Source organism: Anoplophora glabripennis, unplaced genomic scaffold, assembly GCF_000390285.2.
Source record: "Anoplophora glabripennis isolate ALB-LARVAE unplaced genomic scaffold, Agla_2.0 scaffold102, whole genome shotgun sequence".
Classification (NCBI taxonomy): domain Eukaryota; kingdom Metazoa; phylum Arthropoda; class Insecta; order Coleoptera; family Cerambycidae; genus Anoplophora; species Anoplophora glabripennis.
This window is the reverse complement of record NW_019416316.1, coordinates 250,002-272,705: the sequence shown is the minus strand read 5'-3', so window position 1 is coordinate 272,705 and position 22,704 is coordinate 250,002. Positions and strand designations below refer to the sequence as shown.

Below are 22,704 nucleotides of genomic sequence, written 5' to 3'. Positions count from 1 at the left end.
TTATTTAAAAATATTTGTTGGGAAGACTGATTTATTACGGAACTTTTTTACCCCCTGTAATTTTTCGATAAAACCGAAAGGGGTTATTGCGAAAATTTGTAAAAATAAAGTAGGCGAATGTCATAACAAATCAAATGATATTTATCATATTAACAAATTGACACTTTCTGTCAATAAGCTGGTAATTGGTAATTGTCCCCTAATACTATGGGACATGTATTAGGTAAAGTTATTTATCTGAAATAAAATTTAATACAAACGAAAAACAAGAAATGTAAAATTAAAGAATATTCTCGAAATAATTTCCATTTTGCTGCAAGCATAACATAATACGTCTGTTGAAGTTATAACGCACTCCCACAAACTGTTCTTGGTTATTGCGAAGGGCATCTGCTGCCTGAAATATTCTTAAGCGTAGTTCTTCTAGGGAGGCAACAGGAGTAGCATAAACAATACTTTTTATGTATCCTCAGGTGAACGTGCAGGCCAACAAACAGGGGCGTCACGACCCCGACCAATCCAGCGATTCGGGTAATTTAAATTTAACTTTTCTCTAACGACAAGTGTACTATGTACAGGCGCCCCATCGTGCATATACCACATCACCTGACGTATAGCGAGAGGTACATCCTCAAGTAATGTTGGAAGATTTTCGTTCAAAAATCTAAGATACTCGGCCGCCCCAAGCCTGTGTGAAAGAATAAAAGGACCTACTAGAGTATTTCGTATAATTCCCATCCAAATGTTTAAACTGAAATTATGTTGACATCTTGAAACAAATATTTCATGAGTTTTTTCTTCCGACCATGAATGAACATTATGAAGGTTTACATCACCTACTCTAGGAAAATTTGCTTCATTAGTGAAAAGTATATTCATTAGGAAATTTAAGTCATGCCTGGAAATATTAATGTACTGTGCAAAACCGTACTTATCTTATCACTTCGACGTCACCTGTTACATGAGTGTTGCACAATAATGAAAAAGTAATATTGACGGTTGGTAAAAGAAACCGAAAAAAAAGAAAACGCTTAGGTAGGAAATTCTGGAAGGAAGCCTAGTTAGTTGAAGACTGGCAGTTGAAGTGAGTGCCGCGAGTAGTGAAAAGTAAGACCGTGGGTGTAGTGTGAAAAACGATAGAAGTAGTGAAATAAACGTGTTTAACTGGGATTAGGTAGCAGGTAATATTCTTTAAGTACTTTGTTGTTAATTGTTCTATATAATCTTATGATTGTGATGTTTATAGATGTTTCATGATAATAATTCTTTGTAAGTTTAGCTTCCATTGCTTTATGCTCAAGGGCATATATTTTTCCAAGGTAAAATTGTTATAATTATACTTAAAGTTTGCCCATTATTTATTTCATGTTAAAAATATATGTATTGTCCTGATTGCCAGACATTACAATAACGACTTCTTTGTTTCACATCTAACTTGTTTTTGCCACGATTACGTTATACGTAAAATATAGATGTTTCATGATAATAATTCTGTATATGTTTAGCCTTCATTGTCTTACGCTCAGGGGCGTATATTTTTCTAAGATAAAATTGTTACAATTATTATTATAGATTGCTCATTATTTATTACATGTTAAAATATGTATATTGTCGTGACTGCCCAGATATTGCATTAACGACCTCTTTGTTTCACATTTAACTTGTTTTATCATGATTAAGTTGTTCTTTGATTTCTTGTGCTCACTTTATGTCATACGTCTATACGAGCCTTGTTGAGTTTACTAACATTTTCGCCCGTGCGGAACGAATCTGGATTAAGCTCGATTGCCTCCCGTATGGGACTCCAGTGTTATGAAGGATCTTCCGAAATCTCAACTATAGCTGGATTGCCTCCCGTATGGGACTCCAGTACCTTCCGGCTCTGCCGGCTAACTAACACCAAACCTCTTCAGTTTTACTTGGAAGTGTGTATGACTAATATGAGGTAACAGATGACATTTAGTGACACATTAAATGAGACAGGTCTTATTTATCATTAGCAAAGGTTCTTAATTTATGCCTTTGGTTAGCGGTTGTTTTGTATTTATATTTGGGTGGTAAGAGCAACGATCGTGGGTTTCTCTGCCATGCTCTTTCCCCACAGGAGCTCTAGGTGAGCCTGGCACTCTCATTTTATGTTAAATGGTTGTTAATGTTTTTGTTGTTCTTTCTATTTGTCACATGTTTAATTTGAATTGTATGTAAATAAAGGTTAGGTGTATTTACTCTGCTTTTGTTTTATATAATTAAACCATACATCCCCTCTACAAAGTTAGTAGCCAGCGCCTTCCGGTCAATTAAAAATGGATACACACAACGTAGGTAGTCCTTATGACGATCACACATATTTTTGACCACAACTACGTTTACTTATTTTTTGTCGAACCTAGGGTTGTTATATTACAGTACCATTGACAAAAATCCACGCGATTAGGTAAATCAGGGTCATTCAATTATTGCACGGATTGACGATGAAAAGGGTATAAAAGATTTTCATGAGCTACATTCCACACAAGACTGTGAGAAACTTGCAGTTGCCTGGACACCTGCATTGTGCTTGTACCACTTGATCTAGATGTTCCAGTATAGCTTCCTCAGTTCGGTTTAGATATCTTTGGTGGTATAATCTTACTGCAGCTTTACAATTTTTTCTGGATTCGAAAAACATGTCGACATACTCGACATTGGTATAAACATTATTTGCCATAATTATTGTGATAATAAATTAATCAATTGGTACTAATTATTGGTCGATAGAAAGTGTCAATTTATTAATATGCTAAATAACAAATTATTTGTTATGACATCCGCCTACTTTATTTTTTACAAATTTTCGCAGTTACCCATTTAGTGAACGATGACGCATTTAATTTTTTTACTAGAAAACTATCGGTTTTATAGAAAAATTACAAGAGGAATAGAAGTTGCGCAATAAATCGGTCTTCCCAATAAATATTTTTAAATAAATAATTTTCTTAATATAAAAAATTTCTTATAGAATATTGCAATGGGGTTTCATTCCTTTATAAAATACGCTAATGATCGAAAAAATATTGAAAAGTTGTCTCTTCATTAGTAGGATGCTCATACCAAGTTTCGTGTCTCTAGCATTCCCCATGTTAAAAAAAAAATAAAATGTGAATTTCAATCCCCTCCTTTAAGAGAGTATATCGCCTCAGGGGTGCAATTTTCAAATAAGATATTTTTACTTCAATCCTTTTATTTTTGGCACTACATTCTCTGGTACCATTTTTGCTACTTCATTTAAAACACCCTGTATAACTATAACCTACCAAATTCACAGCATAGAACTCAATTTATTGAAACCATTTAGCAAGTTATTATTTCATCATAGTTTTAAAAGGTTTTCCTATACTATATGTGGATCAGTCCAGAATACTAGTTTTCATTAAAATAGTCGGTATCCTACATATCAGTTTTCAGTTTAAATGCTATAACCACCACCAACGGCAGCAGAAACGACGAAAGTAGATACACACAATTTGGAAAGTAATTAAATCAATTCAGAATGATTATTAAGTTACAATACATATTGATATTAACACCATAAGCTTGTTATAGACATTAAAAGTGTTGAGTTGCATGCATAGAACTGAAAATAAGTATTTAAAGTCATTTACCAACATCATCCTCCTGCACACTGACAGCAGTCTTGAAAAATTTCAGCGCCTCCTGGAAATTCCCTTGGCTTTCCAGCGCGTGTCCGACGTTATTGAATAGCTTTGCATTCCTCTGATTGACCCGAAGGCCGGACATAAAGATGGAGTACTCGTTTTCCCAGTCCCAGTTCCTCATGTATGTCTTGCAGCCGTGAGATATGAGCAGGAGGGACAGGAATAGATACGCCAGCTGCTTTCCTCGCTTTTCAGTGAGAATGTGGAAACCGTAGCCCACCAGCATGCAGAAACCCATGGAAGGCATGTAGAGTACCCTTTCGGCCACCACAAAGCCGACGGGGAAGAATAAGTTGGATGCTGGGATGAACGGCAGAACCATCAGCGACGTACTCTGAAAGAGATGGGTTGTATTTAGTTTGCTGTTAAACTGCAATTTTCTTCTACAGTGGATAAAAACTAGGAAGAAATTGAATAATAGCCAGTGTCACTGTCTTAAAAGTATTAAACTAGGCAAATTAAAAATTATATTTGTAAAAATGAACATAAATAACAAACAAATTAAAATAATCCTCATTAGTATTAGTATAATTTAAACGATCACCATGCGTTTTTATTTAAATTTTCAGCAAAATCTATTCAGACGTAACAATAATTAGACAAACGTCAATTTATTTCAATTGTTTTTGAAGTGTTTCTGATGATGGCCAATTTGAGAACAGGTCTGATACGAGAAAAACTGTCCACAAAATAGAAAATTGCAAATATCTCTAAATGTAGTAACGGCAATCCTAACAATGCTTATATGGCTTGAAAGGATATTTAAATCTGCATAGGACTGAGTAAAAAAATGCAGGGTGTTCGAAGTTTCCTGCATACAATTCGAACCACTCTGTATACTGAAAACAATATGAATTTGGTTACAGTTAATTTAAACTTTAACCTTCTCATAACGAAGGAATTTGCAAAATGTATTCTACTTTTTTTAATTAGCAATTGTTTGTTTAACAATATTTCTGTTTCATTTGATAATACAGCATTTATTAAATATTTCACAAACATTCACAAATGTAAATGTAAACATCACCAGAAGTTTAATTGAAAACAATTATCTGTATGATGTTTAAAACCGAAAATTAATTATAACCTTTTTCACTTCTAAATTTATTTATTCAACAATTTCGTTGTATTTCGTTCCATTTTTCATTTCGTTTGCAAATTTCCACTTCATTTTAATTAGAAGTTTACACCCACCTTCATCATGAGGAATAAATTTTGCAGAGATGATTAATGAGGTTAATTTTTGTTATCAAAATTAGGGGTAACTTATTTATAGAATGTATTCAGTTAAAAGAATATATTAACCTTTAAAATGGTTTGCCGCTTTACATGACACTTTGTTTCATGGCTAAAAAGCTTAAGATTGGAAGTTGCTTGATAATTTTTAAATGTATATAGGTTTATTCGCTTCAAGTGATTACCTAGAGAAAAAATATATATTTTAAATTCAAGGACGACCCATAGAAAGTGTGTTGATTCACGATCAAAGTAAAAAAAATGCAAAGCAGAAACATTGTAGCTTTCAACCAGAATTATTTTAAGATACTGAATTTTGTACATGACGTTCTTAAAAGTGTGATAAACTAAACTAAAATAATGGAATATATACAGTACAGTACAGTGCTTCCTGAAAGTAACAGATAAATTCTATAAAATGTTTCAAAAAAAATCTCGCTAATATTGATCTTTATTTTTAAATTATTATTTAGAGATGTAATTTTCAACCTCTTACCCTTTCCTTTAAGCCCTAAAAATTTAAATTACCCCTTATGATACCTTGACTAACAGCTTTTTTATACTGAATATAACTTTTTTTTAAATTGGTTGACGGATATATTTATCAAAATGTATCTAAATGAAACCAATAGGTAGTAGAAACAATAGCAAATTGAAGAACTAAGACAGCAAAAATGAAACTTACTGAAACCTAAAGAATCGAAGTTTTAAGTCATTAAAACTTCGATTGTTTTGGCTTCAGTAAGCTGGATTTCATCAGATTGTGTATGGAGACAGAAGTTAAACGCATGAAGAACGCATTGTATTGAATGAAACTCTTCAAAACCGTTTTCCAGTATCGTAATCAACACTAAGTCTAACTGAGAACAAATTTTGTAATTCTTGGACACATACGAAATAAGGCTAAGGCCATCGACTTTAGATGAAGACATACAATTAGATGCAGGAACTGTGTATGATCGACGAGCGCAATTTTGTAAGACAATGACGGAACTCTCCAACAGATATCCTGAATTCATTAAAATTAATTCAGAAGATCCCGATTCATCTGATCCTAGAATTTGGTTAAAGCAAGAAGGTGCACCTTCTCAATATGCATGTAAAGTCCAGGAATATCTCCAGGTAAAATTTGCTAATGGAAGGATCGGTAAACGAGGACCTATTAAATGAAAAAATCACCGTACTTAACTCCGTTGGATTATTTTCTCAAGGATTAATTAATAACTAAAGTTAATTTTATTAGACCTGAAAATATTGAAGCTTTAATGGAATAAATTCTACAAGAAATCCGTTCAATCACCTGGAAATGTTAAGTAATGTTCAACAAACGTCTTTCTATTCTCTCCCCGTTGTCTAATCAGCAATCTGAACATTTAATTTCAACTTAATTCGTAATTTTCCATTGTTTTATCTTTCAAAAATATATATTTTTCAATTTAATTATTGTGTTTTTCATTTTCTCAAAACACTGCGCAATATTTACAGGAGATACACTGCTGTAGCCGTATAAACGCCTACTCGAATATTGCCATTTTCATTTGATACATTCCGGTAAATATCTCCATTATTTTGCAACCGATCTCGAAAACATTTTTTTATTGTATTCAGTATAGAAAAACTGGCACTCAAAGTATCACAAGGGGTACTTTGCCATTTGTTGCTAGTATATGACAATTGAGGTGAGGTATTGGGCAATTGAAAATTATATCTCCAAATGATAATAATTTAAAATAAATATCTATTTGTTCAAGCTATTTTTATAAATACTTTCCTTAACGATTTTATAAAATGTATCCGTTATTTTCAGGAAACACTGTATATTTTGCAAAATTATATGTTTACTTTACAATCTTTGTAAGAAAAAATGATTATACTATAGTTTTTCTATTTATCATCTTTCTCTATTAGGTAGGTACTTAAAAATAAGAAAGTTTTGTTGATATTAAATTTTGATTTTCTATATATTTTTTTATAATTTCCCTATCAAATACAAATAGCTTATTTACTAAAATATCCACTAATATGCAACTATATTTTTTTATATGTAAATTAAGGTAATCTGGAGTGTAAAATTTATTAAACGGCGTTGAAAAATTCTACTGTTCTAGTGAAATAAAATATGTGCTGTATTTTCTGAATGAATGTCTTCGTGCTAAAATTCACTCCTGGTCAACTGTTTGAAATCAATATCCTTCTTTATACAAAGTCTATATACTCTGACGACATCTAGCAAATCTCTCCATCTTAATTTATTTAAGAATGTAAAACTTATTTACATATTTATTTTATTTTTCATGCGATATTTTAATTTATGAAAATGCATATGTATGTAAATTTTCCAGTGTAAATTTTTTTTGTTACGATTTCATGAGTTTAATTTATATTGCCCCCCATATCAGTTTTCTGAAAATTTCTCGTACTATATGTACTTTTTCTGTACTTGATAATTTCTAATGTAATTTTATAATTTCTTCTAATTATTGGTAGGATAATATGCGGTGTAAAGTACATATTTTGTAATAAAAAAATGTTTAGTAAAATGCGATTGAATAAAGGTACCTATATGAATTTAAAAATATGTGGGTGTTTGGTCATTTGATTATTCTTCTTTTATTTATAAAAAATAATCGATTTCCGTTTATTTCTCCAAATATACCTAACCAAATTCATCTTAGCTCTATCGGTGGGATGTTCTATCAATAATTTAAGTATTGATCACTTAACATTAAATAAATACCCAACGGTGTCTTCTTCATTTTTTATTTAACACTTAACTTTGAATACTATAAGAATTTTTACATCTACATAATGTGAACAGACACTTATGTATGAATTGTCTTTTTTACCACAGAATCACATAGTAATGATATACAGCTGGTGTTTTTTTCCCAAATAGTGGTTAATAACGTTAATAAAGTCAATAAATTTTCAAACACTTTTGAGTAAAACGGTAAAGTGTGGACGTGGACAAATACATATTATCCAGAATTTAACGTAAAAGTGAAAATCACTAAATATATTTCAATTTAATTAATTAATTAATTAATTAAATAATTAATTATATTATTACATTACTTAATAGTTATATTAATTAATCAGACAATTAATTAATTTCAGAATATGCATACATTTTTTTACCAGCACTTCTGCTAGTCCCGAGTGCCTGAGTGTCAAAATTTTACTTGGTACCACAAAAATAGATCAATAATGCTTACACACGTCTCTAAAGTCCTTTCGCGTGGCGTAAAGCCTATAACAACATTGTGATAAACCCGTTTGTTAGTCTAAAGTCTGGTTAGTTCTACTACATTAGATTAGAAAATATCCAGTTATTTTTTATTCCAATTCCACTATTGCTTTATCTTACTATTTAGCGTATTGATGTAATTATTAGATAACCGCATAACATAGTATCTGATCTGGGGGTGACATTTACAATCAATAATAATCTCTGATATAGTAGTGTATTTATATTTTTTAAACAAATTTTTTTTGTGAATTCTATATATACAATTTTACTGCACTGAAATATTTAGCGATTTTGGGGAGATATTGAAAATAATTTATTATAATGAGTAAATGATTCGCAAACCCTGTTGAATGAGATCTGACTAGTGAATAGATCTTATCTGAATTTAATGTAAAACTTCTTTTAATAGTAGATCGGAACGAGATTGAGAATTGAAAGGATGTTTCTTAACGAGAACGAATTTTTTTCTTATCGATCTAAGTGATAGATAGCTGTTTTGAGAGAAACGCGCAACTAAAAACTGTAAATAAATAGAATTGAGTAAAATACATCTTCTGAAGGAATGGCGATGAGAATTAATTTTTATATAGAATTAATCCTACGCGTTCAGTTAATTATTTTGTGGAAAAAACGCCCAGACACGTCGATTAATATTTTTTGTTGTGGATTTTGTGACATAAGAAAATTACAAAAAATCTGCAACTAAAAACACTAATCGACGTGTCTGTGTTTTTTCAACTAAATAATTACCTGAATTTTAAACGAATTTGTTCCTTTCATCCTTCTATATTTTTGTTTCTAAATTGCATGAAACATTCTCTGATTAAATAAGACGGGGCTCTTCCTTATTTTACCTATAACTAAAATAAGTCTTGAAAGATTTTTGCGAAAGAAGTAATAACAAAAACCAATTTCCATAACAATGAAATAAAGGTTGTGCTACTTATTTCATTTTAAGAGTAGGAAGTGGAAAATAGAATAAAGAAATGTCACTATTTTCTGGAAAAGAGAAAAAAGAATACCTCGGTGACATCACGACAGGATCTAAATACGAATTGGATAATACAAGACGAAATTGAACGGAAAAGATCTGCTGAACGGCGACGGATGGCGCGGCTCAAAAATCGTTCACTGTTCGGAGGTAGAATTATTCAATACGCTTTCGAATTTATGTCACAATATCTTTATATATTTAAACAAGGATAATGTTATAAACAAACATTAATAAATAGCAGACAAAGTGATGTTAAGAACAAAGTTTAATTAAAATCGTGAGTTATTACTATTTCCTCTGTTGTTAAATTTATTCGAATCACTCCGCAGAAATGGATAGTAACTGTAAACCCTACCATGGGATGGAATTAATGTTATCCAAATCAAGTCGATTTTTTGCCTCACATCCAGGTTTTCGCTACCTCCAAAACTTGTTTCCCCACTGGATTTCGGCGCCCACAAAAAATAGTCGTTTTCCAGAGCTTTAATTTCATGTTTCACAAACGGTGATAAAGCCATTTAAGATTTCAAAGTGGGGGTAACCAGGCATCAAAGGGTGAATACTAATGCGATGCTGAATGAACATTCCGGGGTTTGCCCTTTTGCCTACAAAAGGTAGAACGATAAATTTGTAGCGCAATTTTTTACTTTCACTATTAATAGCGGTGGAGATATTTTAACCTGGCACGTGAATTTAATGGAACCTTTATTTCTCCTATTTTTAATGGGGAAAAAAGAATTGCAGGTATTATTTTCTGTATACGATACTTACTTTAGAAAAAACGTTTCTGAATTTTGAATATTTAATTTGAAATAAATAATATTTAATTCATAATTGACAGACATAATTAAGTAAAAAAAAAATAAGAAAAATAAAAACACAAATAACAATATTTTAGAGCCAATATCTACTTATTAAATATTACTAGGGTAAAGCCAGTATTATAATAATTATTCATTAATAACAAACATTTCAATAGTTAAAATCTTTGAAACTGCAAAAGGGTGCTTACAATAATTAATAACAATAATCAGAATTGTTCAAACTTATTGGAACCTCTAGAATCGTCCCCGAAGTACATAATATATAAAAAGAGGTGAATAGTTGTAGGCGGAAATACCATATCGTCTTCTCTGTTGCAACAATGAACTGATGAACACTGCAAGTTAGCTGTTTTCTTAAGGGCACCTACCAATATTCTTAAATAGAGGCACAGCTATAGATGGAGTCAGCGGTTACAAAAACTTTTCATCGTGTAAGTGTGGTCAAATTATAAGGTATTGCACAAGTATGTTCTTTCTGCAAGTAATATATCTGCCAATTCGATGTTCAAATTTTTTGCGCACTGTCTTGAAATCAAATAGAGCCTTTGTCGCATTTCTGGTTATAACCGGAAGTTGACTTTGATTATACTGATCACAATTATAAAGTATATATCAATTGCTATTATAGTTTCCCATATTATTACGTTCTTGTTTGTATTAAAAAATAAATTTGAAAAGTCAACATTATTTAATTCACAATGTAACGGAAATTTCTTAGCTCATATTATTAATCTAGATAATTATTTCAAAACAAGTTAAGTACTTGGTGAAATGTACAGGGTGTCGTGCTTAAATGTGATACAAGCCTGTAACTTCTTTATTTTTTGGCGGATTTCAATTTTTTTTAATTTTTAGAATATATGGTAAAAAAACTAACTGTGGTACTGCTATTTTTATTAATGCAATACTCGGCCAACTAGGCAAAACAACTAATAGGTATTAGCGATTTTTTTTCCATAAAACATATTACCTACATATTCCCATTCAGCATCCTTTCGTCTTATCACCAAGTTTCATCAATTTCGATACATCTTCAGGCGAGTACCCCAGGATGTCCTAGTAGGCCGTGTATTGCATTAATAAAAACAGCAGTATCATAGTTAGTTATAGTTTTTTTATCCTACATTCTAAAAAAAAAAATATTTTAAACCGGCTAAAAAATAAATAAATTACAGGTTTGTATCGTATTTAGTAGTAGTCACATTGAACCACTCACAATTCTCAAAAAAGATTTTTAAAGATGATCGGTGTAAGACAACTTTATTACTACAACTGTGTTTGTAGGTATCATTATACTGATAATAAGCACGAAATGTCTCATAACTATGAAACCAGAAGAAAATGAAAGTATTTATCTCCTTTTATGCAAAAAAATTTGGGAAAAGATCACTACTATATTTAGCACCTAAACTAAATAAAAGTAAATTATTTCTTCAAAGTATACAATCTATCAATGTACATATTAGAAACTCCTCGGGAACAATAAGTAAATATTTGTCCGAATTGACTGATTCCGTAAACATATAGGTACATTTTTTTTCTCCGTATGTTTATGTATTTCTTTCCTGTTTTGTTTTATTATACATGTTTGATCTCTTTCTGTGATAGACATTTTGTGATGTATGTACATATTTTACTTTATGTTCTTGAAACAAGTGTAAACTTATCAAGTATTGTTTATTCGTATAACTTTTAAAACTGTTTTACATTTTATATACTTTGTATTTGTTTTTTTTTGTTTGATTTTGTAAAGCATAAGAGATTTTTATATCGTTAAAACAGATGGAACATTTACGGTACCTATCTTCATTCCTTTACATCTTTAAAAATTATATTAATATTCAGTTATGCATAGTATTTCGTGTATACCTACAAGTTTAAAAATTTTTAAGTTGATGACACAAAAATATAAAAACAGAATTCGCCACTAAGAAAACTTTTAATTGAATTTAAAATTGGAGTAGTCATTATAGTGTAAAAATAGATGGTCTGTCCATTTTGCCGAAGATATAGGCGAGTGGTTCACCCCTAAATAAAAGGCATGAATCGACTAAATTTTTAAAATAAAAATCTACAGCATGAAACTTTTTTTATCTTATAAAGTGTATTTTTCTGATAATTTACATTTTTTTTTATATTTTTCGGCGTGATCAGTCAATAAAATTGTTATAAACAAAAAAGTTGTAAATAAAAATTACTCACCGAATGGCTTTGAAAGCTTTGTGTCTTTGACAAAAATTCAAAAATTGCTTCGTTTCCAAGATATTTACAATTTAATGTGAAAAGTGACAAAATCGACAAATTTTCGGAATTTTTTTCTCAAAAACTACTGAACAGTTTAATTCTAAAAAAGCATAATAATTGGCAGATCTCTCTTTTATTGAAGGTTTAAAACGAGTAAAAAACAGTCTACAAATAGTGAAATTGTAACTCTTGATCCATTGGCACATGGATGGAAAATGGTTGTTTGGATTTTAATTCAAAGCTAATTGGCGAGTAATTTCTTTTTTACAATTTTTTTGTTTATTTTATTTATTAACTGACCACGCCGAAAAATATAAAAAAAAATATGTAAATTATCAGAAAAATACACTTTATAAAATAAAAAAGTTTCATGCTGTAGATTTTTGTTTTAAAAATTTAGTCGGTTACCTTCATTTAGAAGCATCTTTTTAAGGGTGAACCGCTCGCCTAATAGCTTTATAGGTCAAAAATGATAAAAGATGTGGGATCTGTATAATTTCCTCCAGAATTGTAAAAAAATTCAATATCTTTAACTCTGAAGACAACATATTGATTTTCCATCGCCCCTATATACAAATTCACCCCATACCCTATCTATGTAACTCGTCACACTCAATTTTCACTTAGGCGCGCTGCCGTAACGATGGAATGCCTTATTTGACGCACCATGGTCTAATATACACAAGGAATCAAAATTACTCCGAACGGACGACTCTTGCGCCCAGCGGTACCGATCGATAATTTGTTACACTTTGAAAGTTTATACCCTCATATTTATTACGAAAGAAATATGTTTTCAACTAAATTTTTCTTTAGTAATTTTGAAATTTGTAAAAATTAAAAATTTTCTGCATAAAGCTCTTGTTTTGATCAATAAGTCCAGAAATTCAATGGCTGTTCAATATAGAGTGTCGTATATTTATATTAATAGCCTTATAAACGCTCACTGTAATAATAACCAGCTTAACAACACATTGAATTCTAATAGCAGTATCCTATTATGAGATAAATAATAGATACTAAAGGCTAAAATATTCCCATTCTCACGTAAGCACCTGCTGTGTGGAATTATTTACAAGACACATTATTATCACTGTAAAAGTTAGCGTGTTTAAATTTTTATACATTCCACATTACATTTTTATGTGACCTTTTATTATTATAAAAATACACACTAATTAAGTATCTCGATGAGAATCTAGCTTTTACGGGTCTGTATAAAAATAAAGTCTTATTTATTTTACGATCAGTTAAAACGAAATATGGCGAAAGATATGTATTTTTATAAAACGCGTACAATGTTTAAGGTTTAAGTACCTCATTAAAAAGAAATATTGTGAGATAATTTTAAAAATAATTTTCTTAATAGAATTTCACTGATAACTGGGTAAAGTTATTCTTTGTGTTACCATTTCTCGTAAATCATAACAAACTGAAACAGAACAGTTTTACCAAATTCGTCTTAGTTCCTACCCACCACAGGATATGCAAGACCAGAGGAGCGAATTATCTGAAATCCACAAGAGTCATTGTTAAGATTTCATGTCTCAGGAGTTTAAAAAAAATAGATATTTTTAGTGAGGTCATAATATATTTGCAATTACATTCGTCGGAAAGGCAGATCCTCCGCTGGTGTACTGCCAAAATTTCATAACATTTGGAAGAATAGAAGCGGAGTTATTGCGTTTGAAGTGACAGTATATTAGTGTCATCGATACAAAAATGAGCATTGAACAAAAAGCTAGTGAAGACAATGTTGATTTACTTTTACGATTCCAAAGGCATTGTCCACAAAGAGTTCATTCCATCGGAGCAAACCGTTAATGCACAATTCTATTACTTATTTATTAATTTATTGCACTATCTTGTATTAGACGTAGGTGTAACCACGACTTCCAATTAGCCGCTAATTTAGGAATTTGCGATTTGCGCATCATTTGTCGCATTGATGTGGCTACAATAGCATTGTCTATTGCAACCATAGAAAATATAGTACTAACGTAGAATAAAATGTAATATATGAATAATGAAACTGTCATGGCGGTGTCACATGTTAGTTAGCTTCCAAAATAAAAGATGGCGTAGAGAATGCTAACCCTGTCATTTTGGGTTGGTTGGTAATGCAGTTTGGATTTTGCACGTATTTGAAGTTTGGCTTTCGTTATCTTTGATTTCTTTGGTTATCCTCTGAAAATTGTAAATTATAGTATTGCAATGCAAGAATTGTGTTTATAATTATTTAGTGCTTAAGTTTTCTGTTTGTTATTATATTATACTGGGAATATGATGTGTAAGTTTTAAGCTATATAGTTTTATTAAAAACCAAACCCATATCTTTATCAACATCAACATGTGGAACACTCATACTCATGTTACTTATATTAATCGATTAGAAACAATCCACAGAAAATGTGTAATTACATATTATTTAAGTTAAATATACAGGGTGTCAAAAAAAGAGTGTAAAATATTTAAGGAGGTAATAGTATGAACCAAAATAAGCAGAAAAGTCTCAATAAACATGGGTCCGCAAAGTAACGGTTGCGGAGATATGGAATGTTTTATGTTTTTCAGCCCCTTTTTTTATTTTGCAAAAACGTTGTGTATTTTCTTATAAGAGTTGGTTGATGTTTAGTGAAATGAACAGTACGTATTTGACAGTTGTTCTCAGGGCAGAAGTTTTCTTTCGCTATGGATGGCTACTCTAACGCAGAATTAACAGACATGCATTTCATGTATGGTCGTGCTAATGGGAACGCCACCGAAGCGCGACGTCTTTATGTTGACGCTTATCCAAATCGCCAGATTCCTTCACAACGCATGTTTGGAAGAATTCACCAAAGATTGCGTGATACCGGTTCCTTGAGCAAACAGTGCCATTTATCCGGAAGACCAAGGTCGGTATCCACTCCTAGAGCAGAAGAAGAAATTCTAGCACTGGTAGAGCAGAATCCAGGTACGAGTGTGCGGAGAATATCAGCCGAGGTAGGAATTAGTGGTCCTCTTGTTTGGAGAATCCTTCACGAGCAACTGCTTTATCCATACCATGTGCAACGAGTACAGGCCTTAAATCCAATAAATGATCATCAAGCACGTTTGGTTTTTTGCCGCTGGTTTCTACGTCATGATGCTGAAGACCCTCGTTTTCTTGCAAACATTCTTTTTACTGATGAGGCCGGGTTCACAAGAAATGGAGTGTTTAATTTTCACAATACGCATATTTGGGCCGACGAAAATCCTCATGCTCTAATAGAATCTGGACATCAGGCACGTTTTTCATTAAACATTTGGATGGGTATTGTAGGTGACAGGTTTCTAGGTCCTGTTGTTTTACCAAACCGATTAACAGGCGCTGCTTACCTCAACTTTCTGCAGAACACACTGTATGAGTTTTTGGAAGACATTCCTTTGAATCAGAGGCAACAAATGTGGTTCCAGCATGATGGTGCTCCAGCTCATTTTTCCATGGCCGTTAGAGAGCATTTACACCAAACTTTTCCACATAGATGGGTAGGAAGGGCCGGACCTGTTTTATGGCCTCCAAGATCGCCTGATCTGAACCCTCTAGATTTCTTTGTTTGGGGATATTTGAAGACATTAGTGTATGGTACTCCTGTAAATAGCCTGGAAGAGCTGCAGCTACGGATTAATCAAAAGTGTCAAGAAATCCAAACCAAGGAGGGTGTTTTCGAAAGAGTTCGAATATCGTTGAGACGAAGATGTCGTGCCTGCTTGGAAATGGACGGAGGGCACTTTGAACATCTTCTGTAACTTTGTTTTTTGTTTGTTAAAAGCTTCCTTTGTCGGTTTATTCCTAATAAAATAAAATGTTTGAAAAACGAATAGTGGTCCATATCTCCGCAACCGTTACTTTGCGGACCCATGTTTATTAAGACTTTTCTGCTTATTTTGGTTCATACTATTACCTCCTGAAATATTTTACACTCTTTTTTTAACACCCTGTAGTGTAAAATAAAAATTACAAAACCTATGTAGTCTTATATCACGATGCCGCTATCTTAGCAAATCCAAGCTCAGGTTACATATACATATGATCCAAATGTTGCGGCGAAAAAACTGTCCCGATTTGATCGAATTTACGTTTCATTTGCTATGCAAAGTGCGGAATATATTCAATACTGGTTTCGGAGGAGAATGTCAGAAAAAGTTTAAAGGATTTGAAGTCACACAAGGATGAAATCATAAAACCCCAGAAGAGATTTTGAGTAAATTTCAACGTAATTTGTTTTTAGGGCATCAATTGTTAAACATTTCTTTCCAATTTCTTAATCCCTTTTACAAATTTACATATCTTATTACTAGGGTAGCTCATAGTACTTGTTATTTTTTTTTAATATGTTGTTAATTTGTAGCAACATCTCGAGTTCATAATTTGATATGAAGAACTTACACATCAGAGAATGCGATGAAGCACAGGGAGTGTACAGGGTGTACTTATTAAAACCAACAAGTTTTCTACTTTTTTTCTGAAAACTTCTTCGTTTTGGAGGAATTTTGTTCAATTTTTGTAGCTTGACACTGAAGCACAAATCAAGCACATAGTTGAGTTTAGTGATAAATTAAATTGTTTAAAAAAATTTGAATATTTTCCCCCAGAACAAGAAAAAAATCTCCAAATCTGGCGACACTGATGCTGCATTCTCATTCTTGATTTTTTTCGCAGGTCTACACGCCGTCCGTGAATGTAAAAGCGGTTTCAAATGAATACAATTATTGTACTATCGAACAGGTGTCTTTTAGGTTTTGTAAAAACCAAAAAAAAAATATTGTGCGGAAAGGTGGCACAAATATAAGGATTTTTTTTTAAACGTATGGACTTCTCATGTTTATTATATCAATATGCTTTAGTTTTATCACAAATACACGCATGCATATAAGTGTTGTGGGTGATACCATCCTAGAAAATGTATGTAACAATGATTTATTGCGCAACTTTTTTACCTCTTGTCATTTTTCGATAAAACCGATAGTTTTCTAGTAAAACAATTAGATGCGTCATCGTTCACTAAAGGGGTAATTGCGAAAATTTGTAAAAATAAAGTAGGCGGATGTCATAACAAATAAATTGTTATTTATCATATTAATAAATTGACACTTTCTGTCAATAAGCTGGTAATTTAATAATAACATTAAGAATAATTTGCTATTAATTATTGAAAAATGTTTGATAATTTATGACTATGAGGCATGTATTAGTAAAGTTATTTATCTGAAATAAAATTTAATACAAACGAAAAATAAGAAATACAAAATTAAATTTAAAGAATATTCTCGAAATAATTTCCATTTTGCTGCAAGCATAACCTAATACGTCTGCTGAAGTTATAACGCATTCGTACAAATAGTTCTTGGTTATTGCGAAGGTCATCTGCTGCCTGAAATATTCTTAAGCATAGTTCTTCTAAGAAAACAAAAGGAGTGGCATAAACAATACTTTTTATGTGTCCCCACAAAAAGAAATCCATAGGCGTTGGGTCAGGTGAACGTGCAGGTTAACAAACAGGGACATCACGACCACGACCTACCAGCGATTCGGGTAATTTAAATTTAACCATTCTCTAACGGCAAGTGTATGTGTATGTGCAGACGCCCCATCGTGCATATACCACATCATCTGACATGTAGCGAGGGGTACATCCTCAAGTAATGTTGGAAGATTTTCGTTCAAAAATCTAAGATACTCGGCCGCTCCAAGCCTGCGTGGTAGAATAAAAGGACCTAGTAGAAAAATTAAAAAGGGTAAAATTAAGAGGGTATATCGCCTCAGGGGTGCAACTTTCATATAAGGTATTTTTACTTCAATCCTCTTATTTTTGGCTCTACATTCACTTGTACCGTTCTTGCTATTTCATTTAAAAATGGGATACCTATTCTTTCCCAAGCTTTCAAATGCTGCATGGCAAAATTACCGGACTGAATCAGAAATTTGGAAAAAATTATGGAAATCGTAATTTTTCGAGTGTAGTGATAAATCGTACGACTTTTTCTCATCCAGTCAATGCGTAATAGTATTTTATTCATCTGCATATTCATATGAGTATATCTCACAAAAAATCATTGGTATTGTAAGCAACTTGGGAAAATAATTTTGGGAGTACAAAATTATTTTTCCACTATGAGACACATGCGTATGATCTCATAATCCGTTTTCAGCCCCTACACCTATTTTTACAGGAAGTGGGGGGGGGGGGATTGAAAACCAATTTTATGAAAGATTTATCTAATATTTCCATAATGATATCCCAACTAACAGAAATGCTACTATTACATCGCTTAAAGTTATATAACTGTTTTTTAATAGTAACAAATGTATCTTTTTAGATTTTTAATACCTTAATAAGGTGTTAATTTTGCTCCTATAGCAATTTTGGTATATAAAAAAGCTGTTAGAATATTCTAATAGTAAAATTATACAACAATTTTATAAAGGCTTTCTTAGAGTCTTATAAACGTGATAAATGAAACTTCTATAAAAGTTTAAAGTGTACTAGCTGCTTCCTTGTTTTTTATAATGTTATAAAAACTTACCGGTCAATTTTTAAAGCTTTTTATTGTAGCTATTGATTGCACTATTAATGTTGTATAACATTATTATTTAAATATACTATATGACTAAATTATAAATAATTTTAGCTTTTTAAGTTAAATAATATCACAACAAGCCTTAAAAAAGATTCTATAAAAGGGTTTTATTACAGCTGTAATCAGAATAGTTTATTGTACTTATAAAACTACAATATAGTAAAGCTTTCGAAGGCATATAAATATATATGAATATATTTTGCGTAACCTAAAAAAATATGTGAATTAGAAAGTTTTAGTATTAACACACTATTACAACAATTATGGCGATAAAACTGCATGTTGTTTCTTAAAATTTAAATACCTACTATACGTTATGTCCTAGGATATTATTAGTTACCCTTCAAGAAAACACTGGAATTATTAATTTTAATTATATTGTTACGTTCAAATAAGCCCTTTATTAGAGTTTGTTTATACGAAACGTTGCTTTTACAGTCACTGCAAAATTATTTTGTGTTGCAAACAACAACACTAAAAGTACTGTAATACTGTTTACTGATTATAATTTCATTAATTATTAATACAATTAACATTAATTGATAATGATTTTCTCTTTAGACATCCATTCACATCTCTTCTAGAATGTATTCGTTATTTGTGACCAATAAGCGGCTGATTTGTCCATATGATTATCAAATTTATGACTTTGTGACAGTATTCCGTATATTTGTCTCTTCTAAAGTCTACTAGCAGTGCTATTAGTTAAAAGTGTTTTATCATTCAAAATCTTTAGAGCTTCTTTCAGAACATTTTAAAATACAAGTAAGCGCTTACTAGCCATACCATCTTACTTATACATACTACCTTAATATCTGTTCTGTTGACACCATTGGAATTGTAGCAGGAAGCAGTTTACTCAGAATTTTTAAACTGACAGTAGACAGCAAATTAATCTACAAAATACTATATAAAATATTTAAAATTTTAATTATTTTATAACGGATTTGTAGTTACTGTGGTAGCAGCTTCCTCCTAGCAGCCATATTTTTCAAACATGCTTAGGACAAGATGTCAGCCATATTGTACACCAGAATTACGTCAAAAAAAAATCCAATTTTATAATATATGTATCACGAAATAATTAGTTTAACGCATGTCTATTTAATTATATTTAATAACTTGTTATGTACATATTCTTTATTTTTTTTATTGAATCGAAAATTGTGACATCATTTTTCAAAAAATATTTCAGACGATTGCTAAATCTGCTTAATTTTAAAGGCGCTTAGTTTTTTTAAAGGTATCATGATATATTTCATCAACAAAATTTTCATTGTAAGCAGTTTTTTATTTTTTAGATACATATTTAATTTTATTGTGTATATCGGTAAAAATTAACTCTTGAGTATCTATCTTATATGGCCGACAATCAGCAACAACCCAAAGCTTTTAGTTTTATTATTAATAAAACAATTTAGTATAGAAACGCATAATTATAATGCTAAAAACTTTTGTTATACTGTATATTGGAAACATTAATACAACATTCATCGCGTTCAAGTTGGGAAAATTAGCTTTTATAAAATATGTATAAACATTTTCTTTGGAGACAATTATATCAGCAAATTTGTTTTATAAGACAATGTTTTCTGTATAAAGGTTCTATAGTATATTTTACAAATGCTGTAAGAATGCAACGATAGAACAGTAATTAGTGGAATAAATATTATATGTACAGCTTTTATAAAATGGTTTTATAAGCTGCGCTTATTCTGGATTTATAAATGCTTATTTAATGCTGAATAACTGTTCTCAACATCTTTTAATAAAGCTTTTACCTGCGGGAGAGTGGTTATATAGATATTCTTAAAGCTATTATAAACTTATTTATACTACTTGGGATACTTTCAGCCAGGGATTTAAGGGATTTAAATGTATGCGATAATGCTATCATAATATCTCATTACAGAGAATATTGGTAGAAGGGTTTTCGAGGTTCCTCTCCATAAATATTGTCTCCTCACCCCATTTCAAATCTAGGCATATGTTTATTAGATTATACGCAGATGAATGGAGTATATTGTGTTGATTGGAAGGGAAAAAGTCAAGTGAGTCATCAATACACTTGAAAATTACGGTTTTCATAATTTTTCTTCAGTTCTTTACGAAATTTTGAGTACGATCCAGTTCAATTCGGTAATTTTACCACGCAGATTTCGAATGCTTGCACTTTTCTGTACCTTGTAAAATATTATTGGAAATGGTAAGCATCGGCGTAACGTTGGGAAAGTGTGCTCCATATACTACCGATTTACTCTAACAATTCATTGTATATTATAGATTCTGTGCCTTAAAATGTAATTTATATCCGTCGGGAAATTGCATTAATTGCTTTTATAAAATACGGCTTGAAGTTTCTGTATTTTCTTAATTACTCATGTTCGGTTTGGGATATCAACTCGATGTCGCAGATTGCAGTCTGGTGCATCTTGCTACTATGGAAATTAACCGAACATGGGAAGAGCATTATCCCGCCACTGAAGGCTATGCAAATTAACTGTTAGGAGTATAACTTTTTCTGCTTGGATATCTCAGCAATACTTGGCTCTGGAGACATGAAAATGACGTGAACTTTAATTTGTTACTCTGATATTAATCTTTGGGCCGCAGCGACCCAAATAGTTTTATGATCCTTTTGGATATCGAGGTCTCTGGTCGTTTCCCTCAAATAATACTGTGGAATATATTTGCTACAGCTCGCATTATATCTGGGGTGGAATGAATAATGGCATAAATTACGGTTTGCCCTACTTGAAAATGTGAAGTCAAGGTTCCTGGAAACTGAGGCGTAATGGATATTTATGTGTTTCCTTGGTCGAGTAAATTTTGTCAGAGAAATAAAAAAACTGAATTATGCTGTAAAATACAATGTAGCAGCAAGAATAAAGCGAACTTGGCGAAACTTTGCTTGCAAGTATACTTGCATATTTTTATTACATAAAGGGTAGTCTACTATATCTTACAAAAAGAATTAAATAGTGTTAGAAGAAACTTGTTTCATATTGAAAAATTTGTGATTGTGATTATTTTTGCCAGAATATAGAATTGTTAAAATTTTCCTTGTTCAATGAACAAATATGCAAATGAAAAAGTATTTCCTTTTTCTGTTTTGAGAAGTTTGATTTAATAGGAACAAAATTTGCTATACCACAGAAACGTAGATCAATGATGAAATTTATTTAAAAAAATTAGAAAATTCCTTCAGGCAATTTGAAAAAAAAAACTCTATTTCTATTTTTCTAATTATATTTTTTACGGAAAATGTAATGGATTTTGAGCAAAAATAAAATATGTCATAATGATTTTGCTCCATAGGAAAGCTTTAATTGCCGCAAAAATATATTAATAGTATATTAAACAACGAGGTTTGAAAACGACCCTTTGCACACGAGCGAGACATATTAGTGCACCGAGCCGAAGGCGAGGTCCACAAGTCGAGCGAGGGTCGTTTTCAAACGAGTTTTTTACGATACTTTTTATACGACTGCAAACAGAGACCACAAAAATCAAATTTTAATTCAAATCGTTTTTATTACTAAAATTGCTAACAAAAGAAACTAATATTTAATATTTATGGTAACATTTGAATATTCCTTCAAGGTTACGCTGGGAAAAGCAGTATTATTGTGCACCTTGTTTTCGGTAATAGAGAATATTTTTGGTGTCGTGTTTTTAGTGCAGTTTTTCAGCGTGCGGTCGTTGTTTTCTTGTTGTATTCCAGTAGACGATCGTTGTTCTGGTTCTGTGGCAGCAGAAGACACTGAAGACTCTATCTTTTTCGAAACTTCCATTTTATTTATTATAACATATTATTATAACAGTCATCAACGTAGCCTTCGGCAACTGTACTGGATT

The 22,704-nt window shown here is 31.4% G+C and overlaps 1 protein-coding gene across 1 annotated transcript in view; it reads right to left on the bottom strand.

Moving 5' to 3' along the window:
- Positions 1-22,704, bottom strand: part of LOC108904652 (transmembrane and TPR repeat-containing protein CG4050-like) — a 168,852-nt gene that overhangs the window by 30,164 nt on the left and 115,984 nt on the right. The window contains exon 7 of the mRNA XM_018707286.1: positions 3,642-4,029. Coding sequence (XP_018562802.1) covers positions 3,642-4,029 — 388 coding nt within the window. The remainder of the gene's footprint in view (positions 1-3,641; positions 4,030-22,704) is intronic.